Genomic DNA, 16546 nt, shown 5'->3' on the forward strand with positions numbered 1-16546 from the left:
ATAGCAATTCGAAATCATAACTGTCTTCATTATTTATTTTTCATTCACGTGTTCACAATGGCTTTTTGAACGATTCGCATCAAATTTTCAATTCGGAACTCGGACTTTCCGTGATGAAACTCACTGTTCTTGACAACAGGTGGCTCCGCCCCTCTTCCTCTGAATTAAGGCTGAATGGGTCCCTACCCTTGGGATATTTAATCTATTAACGCGGTGCCAGAATTCATTATATGTTGTTCAGCTGAAATATTAACTTTACATGGTCTCTCCCAAAAGCTGTCTAACCTTCCGTGTATTTCCAGCATTCTCTGTTTATATCTTAAGTGTAGAAAGCCCTCTCCGCGACTGTCACTGCTGCAGAAGGGAGCTGTGCGCGGTGAGCTGCATGCGCGGAAATGTAGTCCATGTAAATGCATCCATTTCTAAAAGGGGGAGGACAAAGACTTCATTGCCCAGCATCCAGTGCGCGGCCGAGAAGCTTAGGACCAGGAATAGCTGTGAATTAGGGAAAACGCTGCAATCCCTTGAAGAGTGGCGGAGGTGTGCGCTGTACGGAGATTGGAAAAGTGCATGTCTCTGTTTACTGGCTTCCCACTCCATGCATTCGTAGGTAGCAGCTGCATAGTTTAGACAGCGATTAGATTCCAGGCGTTAAACCTATTTTAGAGACGGATTTATTTATTTCCTTAATCGGCGGATTTTCTTTCTGGATTTGAGAAGATGGTTATTCGTGTGTTCGTCGCCTCCTCTTCTGCCTCTATTGCGGTGAGTAGGAAACCAGCAGCGGTATCAGCTGGTTTACGTTGTGGAAGGTTACCATCGTGTTTCTACTGCAGCTCTGCGTCTCTTCAGCAACCAGAGTAAACAATATTATACCTGGGATTCGGACATCCGTTTCAATGGAATTGGTAGACAAACGTGTAAAAAAAACATTAATTTCCTTGCGTCAGTAGTGTATCATAATTTGACCTATTTCCAATATAATGCTTTTCCGTTTTACTACTTTGGAACCTTGCTGTTGTATGTGACAGATACAAGGGAATTGCGTTTTCATTCATACGCGGCAAAACTTTGTTAAGACATTGCCAGTTGTTTCGGATCGTTTGCTAGATTTGCTCTGGATCGATTTCTAGGTTTCCACTGAAATGAGTTACTGGGTGATTATTTTTTAAGTATATGTGCTCCTGCCCGGCATCCTCTCCATGTTCTCTCGCCTCCCCGAATTTAACACTGTAACTGAACGAGGCGGAGGGTGGACCTGTTTGTTTTTCTTCTAAATGAAATCCTTAAGGAAGTGCGCGATGCGTGAACGGTGTAGAGATTTTCTCTGCCATGCAAACTCTTCTTATTTGTTCTGGAGAAATTTGTCCTGTGTTTATGTATTTCTTTTTTTAAAAAGAAGGGGGGCGCACTCTTAATAGTCTTTAGCGAAACTGAGGACAGAGTCCCATCTCTACTAATGGCGCACTCCAATGTACATTGTTTCTGACTCATGGCAATAAACTTTATAACTTTATTCCAAAGGTGAAGGACTCCAGTCTTATACGGAATGAATTGTTCAATATATATTTCCACGATTATTTGTTCATTTTATTGCAGTATTTGATTTTATTACAATGTGGCAAATAAAGCTGATGAGTCTGGTTATTTTTCATTGTTTTAAGTTATTTCTTATTGAAGTGAGATATTTTGCTTGCATGGTGCAGATAAGATTTATGTCAATAGCGTTCTCTGTCTAAGCCTTAATACTAGAATAGTTAAAATTTATAATATCCGCGTACTTGATTCAAATACTGTAACTTTGGTACTGTTCTGTCACATTGAACATGTTATGAATTGTTAAAAAATGCATTCACTAATTCTGTAAGTAGTATCTGGTGTTTTGGGAGAGTCTGCATTTTGGAGATAAATACTGATGTGTTTTGCAAGTGTTATCGCACTGCTTCATAATATTTTTAACTGCAACTTTTTTTGCAGAGGACCTGCCCAAGAATTTAAATCTGAGCACTTTTGGATGGGCATATGCAGACTGTGTGCATTCCTGTATATCTCTAATGTGCTTAATTGTATTTGAAATGAGTCTGTACCCTTGTTGACTACTCCCTTCTTGCATTTTGGCATTTATGTTGACAAATGGTCCTTAACCACATTTAAAATAGACTTAAACTATTAAAAGGAAATTGGAATTATAAATATTTATAGAACTAAAGTGAGCTACTTAACCCATTATGTCCTTGCCAAATCCCACAGGAGGTTATGGCACTTTTATGCTTCCAATATTCTTTTAAAATCCATTGAGAGATTTTACCTCTATTGCCCTGTGAGGCACTCTTTTTAAGATCTACATCTGCAAGTCCCACTAATTCTTCCAATCAATTAACTTAACTTTACATCTCATAGTTACCAACTCTCCTTAGGGAATTGTGTCCTTTCCATTGACATTGGATATTAATGCACTGAAAAGAGCATCTATGTCTATGCTGGACAAAAAGTATCAGGAGTTGGATCTCAGTTAATAATCCAAAATTCTCCTCTGAACTATCTATAGTACTGTCATGTTCCCCTGTAATGTTTAATACAGAGACATATTTAGTCCTGGAGGTGTGATTTTAATTGGTGTATTCAACAGCTTCATTGTGACCTCCCTCCTCATATATTCTGTGATTCAGTTGTTAAGGGGAAGTGTGGTCGTCCAGGTATTTTGTAAATGTGTTGGGAATATCGGCCTCCACAATCCTTTCTGGCAATGAGTTTTGGATTCCCATTGCTCTTAAATCCACTCCCTCAATTCCTTTCTTTTTTCATTTAGTTAAACTGATAGCCTTGAGCTCCTGCCCTCTCTGCTAAGGTGAACACATCCTCCGTAGCACTCCGTGTGGATGTCATATTTTATGTACCCAAAATAAATCTCTCCTTGGTTATCATTGTACCAAAGAGAGTATTCCCAGTTTAGCCACTTTCTCCTCTTAACCAAAATTTTCCAGCCTTGGCAATATGTTTAGACTTGGCAACATGTGGCAGTCGTGCATGCAGCCTGGTACAGCCGTTCAGATCTATTCTTACTTTTTAATTTACGTTATTTCTTGTATTTTTTTTCTCACGGTAACACGTCGAAGCTGCACCCTCTCTAACATGCTGGTAGAGAGAGTTTTATTTGGGTTTTCTTTAGCGCTGGAAATGGTTACATCCCGACACGCGGGACAGAAGCAAGGTCACAAAGACCGGCCGGCTTAGTGAACAGAGTGGTGGACACCCCTGCTGAAATCCGGAGGAAAACACACAGAAGGGGATCATAAAGCCAAGGAAAGAGGACCAGGTCGAAACAACAGAGACTTTTGAAGAAGAGGAGTTTGGTGGGTAATACCATTCCGGCTGACCGGAAGTGCACTGGGAGCGGTAAGCGTAAAGGAGTTGGGTGCTTACTGTTCTGGCTAACAACGGATGGTGCAATCTGGGGTATATTACGATCGAGGAACATGTTTGCAGACTGGATATTGAACTTTTTTACTGTTGGACTTCGGCCACATTCCACCGTGATACACTTGGCGGCACGGGAGGTCATTCCTGCCTGTGGCCACTGAACGTGCAGCTCCTCCCGTGGAGGGTCAGACACCCTGAGCCAATAGACTGGTCCTGGATTTATTTTCCATCTGGCATAGTTTGCATTTTGGTGTTTGATTGTTGGGGTTTTTTTGTATTGCTATATGTACGCTCTATTCTTGGTTGGTGCGGCTGTAACGAAACCAAATTTCTCTTGGGATTAATAAAGTATATGTATCTATCTATCTATATGTTTCAGGAAGAACAGGGAGGGAGGCAAAAGAGGTTGGGGCATGGCACTATTGATCAGGAGGAGGACATGGAGGGATTGTCTACAGAGCCTTTGTGGGTGGAAGTTAGGAACAGGATGGGGTCAGTAACTCTACTGGGTGTTTTTTTTGTAAACCACCCAAGAGTAACAGGGACATTGAGGAGCAGATAGGGAGACAGATTCTGGAAAGGTGCAATAATAACAGGGTTGTCATGGTGGGAGATTTTAATTTCCCAAATATCGATTGGCATGTCCCTAGTAGAGTGAGCTGCCAGGGGAAGTAGTTGAGGCAGGTACAATAACAACATTTAAAAGACATTTTGGATAAGTACATAGATAGGAAGGGCTTTGAGGGATATGGGCAAATGGTACTAGCACCATGATCGACAGGATGAGTTGGACTGGAGAGCTTGTTTCCATGCTGTAGTATTCTGATATGGGACCCAGCACTATGGCCTGGGGTTTTATAGAGTTTAAGTATGACCTACCTGTTAGTCAAAAAGGCAATTACCCTGTATGCTGTGTTAGCTGCCTTGCATACTGTACTTGTTCTGAAACCTGCAGGAGCATGTATTCCTTCTCTGTATTTTCACTGAGACCTCAGCACAGCAAGTATCTGGTGATGTATGTTTGTTTTCAAGGTCACTCCAATATAACTTTTTTTTGTAGATACTTAACATTTTTAACAGAGCATTCAAACTTTTGTAGTAGGTTCAATATATCTCAATGTGTCTCAGCAGGTGTCATTCAGAGTACAATGGATTTTAAAGCATGTGGGACTGTGTTATTGCTGTGAGGAGTTCAGAGGGAAGGCACTGCAAAAGTGATGCTTTGATATGAGCATGTAAATAAAGGTTTTAGCCTTGGCAAGGGTGAGGCTAGGATAAAAGCAAGCAGAGTAGTTCAGTGAGTCAGCATGCTGACATTTCACCACTGTGACAGACCTTTAATCAAAAATATGTGCATTATATTTTCTGGCAGTTAAATGTTTTATATTTGGATATTGATACCACAAGGTGAAAGCATAAAATAGGTCTTTAGTTTGACATTCACTGTACTTCCTGACGCAGTCTCATTGTGGATGAATTATGATTAGTGTTGTTGCTGATTCAGAAAGATGCTGTATTAGATATTGCTGGAGTTTGAATTTGTATGGAAAGGTAGATTTGTATGTTGTTTGATACAAGGAAGAAGAATAGTCAATTACCCAGCAAGATTATGCATTTGAATGCAAAATTAGACATGGCATATATAATATGCAAAATTCTATAGCGGCAATATACCAAATACGTAATTCATCACTTCTGGGTAAGTGATGGATGTGCCCTTTCCTGCGGTTATTCCTTGACTGCATGCCAGAATACTTAATAGCTTAAAACAGCATAAAAATGAAGGGAAATTGTTTCTTGCACCGCCATTCTTTTAAATCAAATCTGATTTTTTTTTTGTGTGTTGATGTAACCTATAGAATGATCTGGAACCTAATTTAATAAATTACTCAGCCATACAATAGCAGCTCGCATTTGAAGACTACTACTGTAAACTATTCTAAGCACTTCACAAAAATGGCACGGAACAAAATCTGACATGCGCCACAGCAGGAGAAGCCACTCACATTATGACTTTTTTAAAACAAAAAGTCAGCCTTAAAGGATTAGAGACTACTTTGGCAGCTGATATGCCGGGCAATGGTGAAATAATTTCTGATGTTACTGAATGATATGCTGCTGGCGCAATCCCTATTTCAAAAATAGGACATAATTTCAAAACAAATATTGTATCAGCTGTTAAGAACATCCCTGAAGATTGCTGAAGATTCAGTGACTAGACTAGGCAGCGTATGTGAAGAAAAAAGCACCAACATCTCACATTGATAGATGTGAAGTCACATGACCATTTCCCATTCTCTAGCAATTATTCTGTTCACCTTTTATTACAACCAGAGCTTTCATAGAGATTCTGAAGTGTGCTGGTCAAGTCTGTTATTACTAAGTCCATCAGTGTATAATCGGAAAGTTGCCAGCAATATCTCAACCTCACGATGACGTTAAATACAAATTACAAATTCAGCATGAAGGAAACAGCAGCGCCTCATGTTCCATCTGGGTAGCATCCAACCTGATGAAATGAGCGTCGATTTCTGTAACTTCTGGTGATTTTCCCCTTCCCCATTCCGTCTTCTTCCATTCCCCACTCGGATTTTCCACTTACCTGTTCTCATCTCCTCACCTACCTGTCACCTCCCACTAATGCCCTTCCTACTTTCCCTTCTCCCTTGGTGCAGTCTCCTCTCAAATCAGATTCCTTCTTATTCAGCCCTTTACATTTTCTATCTAGTACCTTGCAGCTTCTCATTCATTCCACTCCTTTCCCACCCCCCCCCCCCCGATCTTACCTATCGCTATCTAGCCTGTATTCCTTCACCTCCTCCAGCTTATTCTGGCTTCTTCCCCCTTCCTCTCCAGTCCTGAGGAAAGGTCTCAGCCTGAAACACTTGTTTATTTCCTTCCATAGATGCTGCCTGACCTGCTGAGTTCCTCTAGCATTTTGTGTATGTTACTCTGGATTTCCAGTGTCTGCAGAATCTCTTGTCTTCATGAAGAGAAGTAACACTGCAATGTGCCACAAAAAGAAACGTGATAATGACAAAGAAATTCACGTTTTATTGAAACAACGCACACAAAAAATGCTGGTGGAACGCAGCAGGCCAGGCAGCATCTATAGGAAGAGGTACAGTTGATGTTTCGGGCCGGGACCCTTCGTCAGGACTACCTGAAAGAAGAGATAGTAAGAGATTTGAAAGTGGGAGGGGGAGGGGGAGATCCGAAATGATAGGAGAAGACAGGACGGGAGGGGTGGAGCTAAGAGCTGGAAAGTTGGTTGGCAAAAGGGATACCAGACTGGAGAAGGGAGAGGATCATGGGATGGGAAGCCTGGGGAGAGAGAGAAGGGGGAAGGGGAGCCCGGAGAGTGGAGAGCAGGCAAGGAGTTGGTGAGAGGGATAGAAGGAGAAAAATGACAGAGAGGGAAAAAAAGGGAGGAAAAATAAAAAAATATTTTAAATAAATAATGGATGGGGTGTGAGGCTTCCCGGCCCATGATCCTCTCCCTTCTCCAGTCTGCCAATCCCTCTTGCCAATCAACTTTCCAGCTCTTCGATCCACCCCTCCCCTCCTGTCTTCTCCTATCATTTCAGATCTCCCCCTCTCCCTCCCACTTTCAAATCTCTTACGATCTCTTCTTTCAGTTAGTCCTGACGAAGGGTCCCGGCCCGAAACATCGACTGTACCTCTTCCTATAGATGCTGCCTGGCCTGCTGCGTTCCACCAGCAGTTTTTGTGTGTGTTGCTTGAATTTCCAGCATCTGCAGATTTCCTTGTGTCTCTGTTTTATTGATATTGGTTAAAAGGCTTTTGGCTCAGTGGGAAGAGAGGCCTGGTCTTCTTTGAATTTGTGACTTGGGAACTTTGATAAGTAGTCAGAGTGTATAAGAAAAATAAGTAAATGCTCATTTTGACAACTTATCTGAAAAGGGGTACCTTGATGCTGATTCACACCTGTGAATGTTTCCAGTAGTGGGAGAGTTTAGGACCAGAGGGCAAAGCCTCAGAATACATGGGCGCCCCTTGAACAGAGTTGAGAAGGAATTTCTTTAGCCAGAGCGTGGTGAATCTGTGGAACAAATTGCTGTGGAGGTCAAGTAATTAGGTGCATTAAAAACCGAGGTTGAGAGGTTTTTGATTAGTAAGGGTATCAAAGATTACAAGGAGAAGGCAGGAGAATAGGGTTGCGAGGCATAACAAATTAGCCCTGATTGAATGAATCAGTGGGCTGAATAGTCTAATTCTGCTCCTATGTCTTGTGGCTTTATGGTGTCATGGTCTGCACTGGTTCAATATTGAATTATGCACTCAGATTTCTAGAAAATAGTTTTAGCTCACAGCCTTCTGACCTGCAGCTAAGAATTCTAATGAACCCATTCCTTTTGTAATGGGAAGTACTTGAATATGTAGGAACAGAGGAAATTTAGGCTTGATAAAGCTACTCTGACTTAGAAACATAGAAACATAGAAAATAGGTGCAGGAGTAGGCCATTCGGCCCTTCGAGCCTGCACCGCCATTTATTATGATCATGGCTGATCATCCAACTCAGAACCCAGCCTTCCCTCCATACCCCCTGACCCCTGTAGCCACAAGGGCCATATCTAACTTCCTTTTAAACATAGCTAATGAACTGGCCTCAACAGTTTGCTGTGGCAGAGAATTCCACAGATTCACCACTCTCTGTGTGAAGAAGTTTTTCCTAACCTCGGTCCTAAAAGGCTTCCCCTCTATCCTCAAACTGTGACCCCTCGTTCTAGACCTCCCCTAGACTTCTGTTATCTTGTTTTTATAAAATATGTGCCCTGAAGTTTTGTTACATAACTCTGGTTAATTTTGGTGTTGTAAAATAGCAAGTGTTATCCCTAGAGTGAAACATATTAACATCTATTTTGAGTCAAAGTGCCAGAGAGAGATACAGTGCAGAAGCAGCCCCTTCCTGAGCATCAATTGCTCATTAACATTAGTTCTATATTAATTTAATTCTACTCTTCCCACATTCTCCTTTACTCAGGACCACATGTCGTTATTAATCCATATGTCCTTGTGATTTTGGAGGAAACCGGAGTACCTAGAGAAACAAGTGTGGGCATCGAGACAATGTGCAACTTTCACATAGGCAGCAACCAGGGTTAGGTTTGACCACTGAGTGACAGTGGTCCTACAATTACAGTATGTTACTGTGCTGTCTCGGCTCCTGATAGCACTGCTGCACTGTGTCACATGGAATGTCATAATTTCCTGTTCATTGCTCATTTAGGACCAGTTCAGGGAACTAGTATTCCTTCTCTAAGGCATATTCTTCCCTTCTCCCATTACACTGCCTCCATGCCATTACCATACTCCCCATGACACAAATCTTCCTAAAAATGTCTCCTGCTTGTGCCACCTTCTGAAGCAAATGCACTGAATTTCATATTTCTCTCTACCTTTTTTAAAAAATAAAATCTTCTTGGGTTTGCTCAGTTTTATTCATCTGTATCTCTGTGGCAGCTGTTAATGTTTTCTTTGTAACTATTCTGAAATGCTCTGGGACGTTTACTTATTTCACATCCTGAACTACAAAATAGCATTATCTTTTAATATGATATTTGCTAATGATATAAAGATAAATTAGCAAATTGCAAAGAGGGTATAAATAACCTGCCACAGTCTATTCACACAGATTATGTGAATGGCCAAGAAGTTGGCAGATCAGATGCAGTGTGGGGAAAATAGGAAATTATTAATTTTGAAAGTAAGAATCAAAGGGCAAATTGCTACTTAAAGGGAGTGGGGCTACAAAGTATCACAGGACAAAGGACTCTGGATGTCCTGAGCAGCACACAGAGAACACTGGAGGAACTCAGCAAGTTAGGCAGCATCTATGGAGGAGAAGGGTCTTGACTGAAAATATCAACTGTTTATTCCCCTCCACAGATTCTGCCTAGCTTGTTGAGTTCCTTCAGCATCTTGTGTGTGCTGCTCAAGATTTCCACCTTCTGCAGAATTTGTGTTTATGACTTAGAAGTTTCAATGCATGAAACACAAAGGATTGGTATTACAGGAACTAAGTGGGAAGGATGATGGAATGTGGCACTTGTTGCAAGGTGCTTGGGTAATCAAGTAGGGAGGTTCTGATGCAATGTTAAGGTTCAGAGGAGGCCATACCTGTATTGCTGCATACAGTTTTGGTCTTCATATTTAAGGAAAAAAAGACTTGCATTACTTGCAGTGCAGACGAAGTTCACCCAGTTGACAAGAAGGGACTGCTATTTAAATGTTGAGGTTCTGCTTAATTGGGTTGGATAGAATGAGAACTAATTCTAGTGAAAAATGCACATTTCTGAGAAGAATTCCTCAGGATGCTTGCAATTAGGTGTATGTATCTGGAACTGGGAGTATTTATTCAGAATAAGAAGTCAACTGTTTCAGACACAGGTGAGATGGAATTTTGATTGTGAGCATTGTAATTTTCTGGAATACCCCAGAGACAGTAGGAGGCAGAGCCATTGAATATATTTATAGCAGGATTTGATGGATATTTGAACTGCTAGGCAATTAAGAGGTTTAGGGAAAATGCAGGAAGTGGCTATGAGGCAGAGATTGGATCAGCCTTGACAGTGAATGGCAGAAAACAACCTCAGGGGAGGCATTTGGGCTGCGCCTGCTCCTGTTATGTGCATTAACAATATTGATTTTTTTTAAGAACCATTTTTTATCTTGACTTGCTTTCTGTGCTTTTTTTTTGCTACGTGAGAAGGATAAGATGCATTCTATAGTTAAAATTTTGGTGATAAATGTCCCTGAAATCTTGTTTCCATCACAACTAACAAGACAATAAGCACAGCATTTCACTTTGTAAATGTTTCCATTAGTGTATCTTTTTATGCATTTACTAAAATCAAAATTGATTTTATTTATTTATTACTTTCCTTGACACAGCATGAACAGAGCCACTTAAAACTCAACTGTGGACCTATTAAAATGTACACTTGTAAATTCAAATAAAAACCCAATGTGAAGTGGTGATATAAGCAAAGGAGAGCGCTGGTTTCCAAGAAACACTTAAAAATAAATAAATAAATAAACAAAGTTAATTGCATGAAAATTCCTGCACTCAGAGGATTTTCATGTAAGTGTTCTGGTTTAGATGGTAGAACTATTAGAATATTGTACAAGAAAATAGGAGGAAGAGTGGCTCACCAGAGTCTTCAAGCCTGTCCTGTCATTCAACATGATCATGATTGTTCTTCCTCAGCCTTGATGTCTCCTCTGTGCCAAATCCTCATGGGCTTCTGTCCCTTCATCTTTCAAAGATATTAGCTATCCCCACTTTAAATACTAGCTTCCAAAATTCTTGGGATGAGAGTTAGAGATTCACTACTCTCTGTGTGAAGAAATTTCTATGTACTTTAGTTTTAAATGAGGCTGGCTGGTGGCGTAGTGGCATCAGCGCTAGACTTTGGAGCGAAGGCTCCCAAGTTTGAATCCAGCCGGATCCTTTGCACGTTTTCTATCCGTGCTGGGTTGAGTGTTGAGCTAGCAACTCGACCTTGTAAAAATAAGAAAGCCTGCTTAAAAAAAACCCCATCATGACAGCGTCCTGATGACTCCACCCGGAGTTAAGGGCTTTTCTCGTTTTAAATGATGTGTCCATTATCTTGAAATTATGTCCCCTAGCAGGGGATTCTCCCACTTGTGTTTTCTCAACCTTTGCCCTGTTAAGTATCCTTGGGTGTTTTATACATTTCAATCTGATCACCCCTTCAATTTTTAAACAGGAAAGAATTCAGATCCAACCTGTTCAGCCTCTCTTAAAACAATAGTTTTCTCGTCCCAGGAAATGCCCTGGTGAATCTCTTTTGTACTACCTCCAGTGTTACTGGTAAGGGGATCAAAGCTTGTGCAGTAGTTTCAGATGTGGACTCGCCAGTACTCTGTACAATTGTAACAAATCTTCTCTACTTGACAAAATGGCACTTGCCCCAATAACTGATTGCCGCGCCTACCTGCTGACCTTCTGTGATTTATACACAAGAACACCTTCACTCATTTGTAGATTCCATTTACATGATTCCTCTTACCCTGTGCTATTTTTTTAAGTTTTGCCCACATTTAATCTACCCAATGTCCTGAGCAGAGTAACAACGTCCTTGTCATAATTTGCCTATCTATTTTTGTGACATCAGCAAACCTGGATATTTTTCATTCTGCTCCCTTCTCTAGGTTATTAATACAAATGGCAAACAACTGGTGGCCAAAAAGTGGTCTAATGGAGTATTCTGGAGTACTCCAGTAGATGCATCAAATAATATTCAAGTATTAATGATAAAAAATAATATTAAATATTTTGATCATTAATATTTGACTACATGTTTCTGTAATCTTTAACTAGCAACAGTAACATGCATAGTATGGTGTAGGACGCAGTTAAATTATTCTGCCAATTAAACCTTTGAATTCTGGATTAGTAATCCAGAATTCAAATCCTGCAAGGTAACCATAAAATTTACATTCAACTAATATTCAGCTTTTTTAAGAAAATACTCTTAATGATGACAACCATGAAACTGAAGTCCAACTGGTTTCCTATATACCTGTGGGGGGTGGGGGGAGTATGCCAATTTTACTCTGGACTGGAGTGTTGCAACAATTGGTTGAATTCCCTGAAATGGTGAAGGAAGATGCTGTATTCAAGGTTGGGATGGGTAAAAAGAAATGCTGGTCTTGCAGTGATGCCTTTATCCTGAAAAGTGGACATTTAAAAAAAACTTTAAGAAAGTTCTTATTTGTTGCTCTCCAGAGAACTTATACAGTCCAGATAGGTTCTAAGTGTCACACTGGATCAGTCTTGGACCAGCTGAGGAACCAATCATTATTTCCTGATGACAGCTCATTGTCTACATTTGCTTTTGTGGATGGTACTGAGCCCATTGCTTTTACAGGTTGAATTTAATTTTTTAATTTTTCTGTCTCATTATTATCACTGAATATGAAGGTGATCGCTCTGCACAATCTAGTTGCTTACATCATCAGCAATCCATAAATTATGTTTGACTCTTGCTATCTCAGAATCCGATCCACGTGATAGAGACTTCAGACATATATAGTAGTAGGTCGCCCAACTACCACTTAATAAGATCACAGTAACCTTTATGTTCCTTTCTTCCACAGTGACATTTTAACCCCTTATCAAGTATCAATCTATCTTTATTTCAAAAACTTTCAAAGACTGCCATATTGATTGCAGCTCACTGGATGAATACATCAGTTGGACCTCATAGTTTGCACTCTGATTTCAAATTTCTTGGCCTCTTTACTTGATCTGCCTTGAAATCAGAGAAAAGGCTGCAAAGAAAGTGATTTTACTGATTTATTATGTTGTAGATAAATATATCTTTTTAATTCTGATCTGGCTGGAGTTCAGTCTTCTAATATGGAAAATATGAATCATTTGGCATCTGGTTACTTCATTGTTTTCGCAGTGCACACAGAGGTCAGCAATAAGCTTCAAAATATGGACTGATGATGGAACATGAATTGAACCAATGACTAACATTTTAGTTATTTGCATTTTTGTGTGTCTGTGCCGTTTGGTGAGATTGAGCCTTGATCATTCAAAGTTCAACATAAATTTATTATCAAACTATATTTATGTCACCATACACAACCTTGAGATTCATTTTCTTGAGGGCATTTACAGTGAATACAAGAAACACTATATAATCTATGAAAGACTACCCCCAACCGGATGGACAAACAATCAATGTGCAAAAGACAACATGCTGTGTGAATAAAAGGAGAAAAATAATAAATATGTAAATAACCAATAAATATTGAGAACATGAGATGAAGAGTCCTTTAAAGTGAGTCCATAGGTTGTGGGAACAGTTCATTATTGAGTTGAGTGAAGTTATCCCCCACCCCCCGCCCCCCCCCCCCCGTTCAGGAGCCTGATGGTTGAGGAATAGTAACTGTTCCTGAACCTGTTGGTGTGGGTCCTGAGGCTCCTGTACCACCTTCCTGATGGCAGCAGTGAGAAGAGAGCATGACTTGGATGGTAGGGTTCCTTGATGGATGCTGCTTTCCTGTGACAGCACTCCATATAAATGTGCTCAGTGGTGGGGAAGTTTAATTATCAGTATCCTGATGATTCTTGAGCAGTTTTATTTGACTGCCTTTTTGCATAATGGTGCATATAAGGTACTTGTAGAGGAACATGTATTTCATTAGCTCTTGAGCCATTGACTTTGTATTTTTAAGTAGAACTTTAATTGCTAGGAAATCCAATTAAAATTACGTTTGCAATAAAGCCAAGGGATGGCAACTGTAAAAGTATGATCTATGCATTTTACTGTTTATTGGAATGATTATATACTTATTGGAAGCTTGGAAGTACAGATCCACATTATTAGACCACAAGACATAGGAACAGAATTAGGCCACTCTGCCCATCGAGTTGCTCCATGTCTGATTTATTTTATTTCGCAATACAACATGGAGTAAGCCCATCTGGCCCTTTGAGCTATGCCACCCCAGCAATCATCAGCAAATCTGATTAACCCTAACCTAACCACAGGACAATTTACAAAGACCAATTAACCGACCTGATACACCTTTGAACTTGGGAAGGAAACCAGTGAACCCCAGAAAACCCACCCATCCCATGGGGAGGATGTACAGGGGCTCCTTACAGAACGGTGCTGGAATTGAACTCTGAACTCCATGCTGTAATAGCGTTGCGCTAACTGCTATGCCACTGAGGCGCCCATTTTGCTCCGCCATTCCATTGTGGCTAATTTATTATCCCTCTCAACCCCATTCTCCTGCCTTCTTCCCATAACCTATGATACCCTGATGAACCAAGAACCTATCAACCTCCGCTTTATATATACTCAATGTATTCTTGACCTCCACAGCCATCCATGACAATGAATTCCACAGATTTTCCACCCTCTGGCTAAAGAAATCCCTTCTCATCTCTGTTCTAAATGGACTTCCATCTATTCTGAGGCTGTGCCCTTCTGGTCCAAGACTCACCCACTATAGGAAACTTCTTCTCCAGAACCACTTCATCTAAACTTTTCAATATTCATTTGGTTTCAATAAGGTGTCTTCTTCTCTCCCCCACCATTCTTCTAAACTCCAGCAAGTACAGGCCCAGAGACATCAAATGCTCCTCATACATTAACCCTTTCATTCCTGGACTCATTCTCGTGGATCTCCTCTGGATCCTCTCCAGTGCCATCACTTTTCTTAGATAAGAGGCCCAAAGCCGCTCGCAATACTCGTAAGTGTGGTCCGGAGTATTGTGTATACTGGGGAATTACTGTCAAACTATTTTGTTTGGGGATTGAATTATTTTAGTCTGATATTTGATTCAGTTTGAAGTTGAGACCGTTTCCCCCACCAGTGATCCTTGTTTGTTTAAATAGGGTACTTCCAATCATTTGAAAAAGTTGTACAAAAATTGAATTATTGAAGTCAAATATTATCATATAAAGTTAAGTATTTCTTAGTCCTTTCCCTGCCTGGACTTTAGTCCAGTTGTGTGACTGATTTTTTTTTGTGACTTATCTGCAGGCAAATGTAAATTTGTCAGTTGCCCAAGCATAGTACAGTATCTGCATTTTGAAATCTAATTTTTAAAGTCAAATGCATGATCCGCACTGTTACAATTTATTGTTAATACAATTTATTGTTATTCAAAGTAGATCTACAGGGTTGTTTCTTCAGCTTTTACTAGCTGAAATTCAATATACTCGGGCCTTAATTTTTTTGAAGCATTAACTAGAGATTGTTACGAGTCATACAACTTCATGCACACAGCTTCCCTTTGGTGTCGCAATAACAAAGACATTCATTTTCCCTGTTCCTAAGAACAGTGGTCTCCAAATTTCTTTGGTTATGTGTCACTTCAGAGATTTGTTATTTCCCACCCACCAAACCAGTTTTCTCTTCCTCCCATGCTTTCCACATTAAATAAATAACATTGTGCTGCTATTCTTTCACTGACTTTCATTAGGAGGGAATCTCAAAAGTTTCATTTGATGTCAGAAATGTATACAATACTGTATACATCCTGAAATACTTTTTCTTTGCAACCATCCAGGAAAACAGCAGAGTGCCCCCAAAGAATGAATGACAGTTAAACATTAGAACCCCAAAGCCCACTCCAGCTCCCCCCTCCCATGCGTAAGCAGCAGCAAAGCAATAATCCCCCTCCCCCACCAGCAAAAAAAAAAGCATAGGCACCCCTCACCGAGTACTCAAGTGTGCAGCAAAGACACAGACTTGCCGTGTTCCAAAGACTACTCATTCACCCAGTATTCAACAAACCACAGGCTCGCTCTCTCTCCCTAATAAGGGAAAAAGAGGTGGCCCTGTTTCACAACGAGGGGGAGACATAACAAACAACTCGCTGATTTACTATGTTGAAAGTCTGTTGCATCGCTTTTTCCGAGTTCTGTGCCCAAAGAACTCGGGTCTCTGGGCACACAGCCAGCAGCCAGCTCTCTGCTTTCGATCTTCCATCTCCCACGACACCGGATTTCTGCAGAGACACCGACCTTCGGTCCGCCCATCTGCAGAGCCACGGGATCCTGGAACTCCAAAAGTGAGCTAATCTGCTAGGGAGAGCGGGTCCCATTCCTACAAAGAATCAAAGTCAGCATGTAACTCCAGGTCAGGGTCTTCAAAAGAACCCTGAAAGGGAAAAATAGAGATATTAAAGATGGAAATAGAGCTGTGTCTGAAGATGCAAGCAAATGAGTTGCTGTTAGGCGCCATTGTCTCTCCGAAGCTCCTCTTGATTGTGGTGGTAGTGCACGTGTGGTTATGCTGGTAAAACAGGGACTACTGCTGCTTCACAGTTCCAGGGACCGGGTTTGATCATAACCCTACATGCTGTCTGTGTGGAATTTGCACATTCAAGTTCAAGTTTATAGTTAATTGACAGCACATATATACAACCCAACAAAACAATGTTCCTCCAGACCACTGTGCATCCACAAGATATGTATGGTATCACACACAGCAAATAAACCAAATAATTAATTTAAATAAATTAATAAAATATAATTCAAAATGCATGTCATGCTCAATACAGGTAAACAATACAATAGTAAACAGGTTGCTGTTTCAATGACAACA

General features: G+C 40.5%; 1 protein-coding gene across 3 annotated transcripts in view; it reads left to right on the top strand.

Annotated features, from left to right (window-relative positions):
• Window positions 1-478: 478 nt before the first annotated feature.
• Window positions 479-16546, top strand: part of sh3bgrl2 (SH3 domain binding glutamate-rich protein like 2) — a 96577-nt gene continuing 80509 nt past the window's right edge. For all 3 annotated transcript variants that reach the window (XM_063040333.1, XM_063040332.1, XM_063040334.1), the window contains exon 1: window positions 479-765. In XM_063040333.1, the coding sequence (XP_062896403.1) occupies window positions 721-765 (45 nt within the window). In that variant the 5' untranslated portion in view covers window positions 479-720. The remainder of the gene's footprint in view (window positions 766-16546) is intronic.

The sequence above is a fragment of the Mobula hypostoma genome, chromosome 2 (genome assembly GCF_963921235.1).
Source record: "Mobula hypostoma chromosome 2, sMobHyp1.1, whole genome shotgun sequence".
NCBI lineage: Eukaryota > Metazoa > Chordata > Chondrichthyes > Myliobatiformes > Myliobatidae > Mobula > Mobula hypostoma.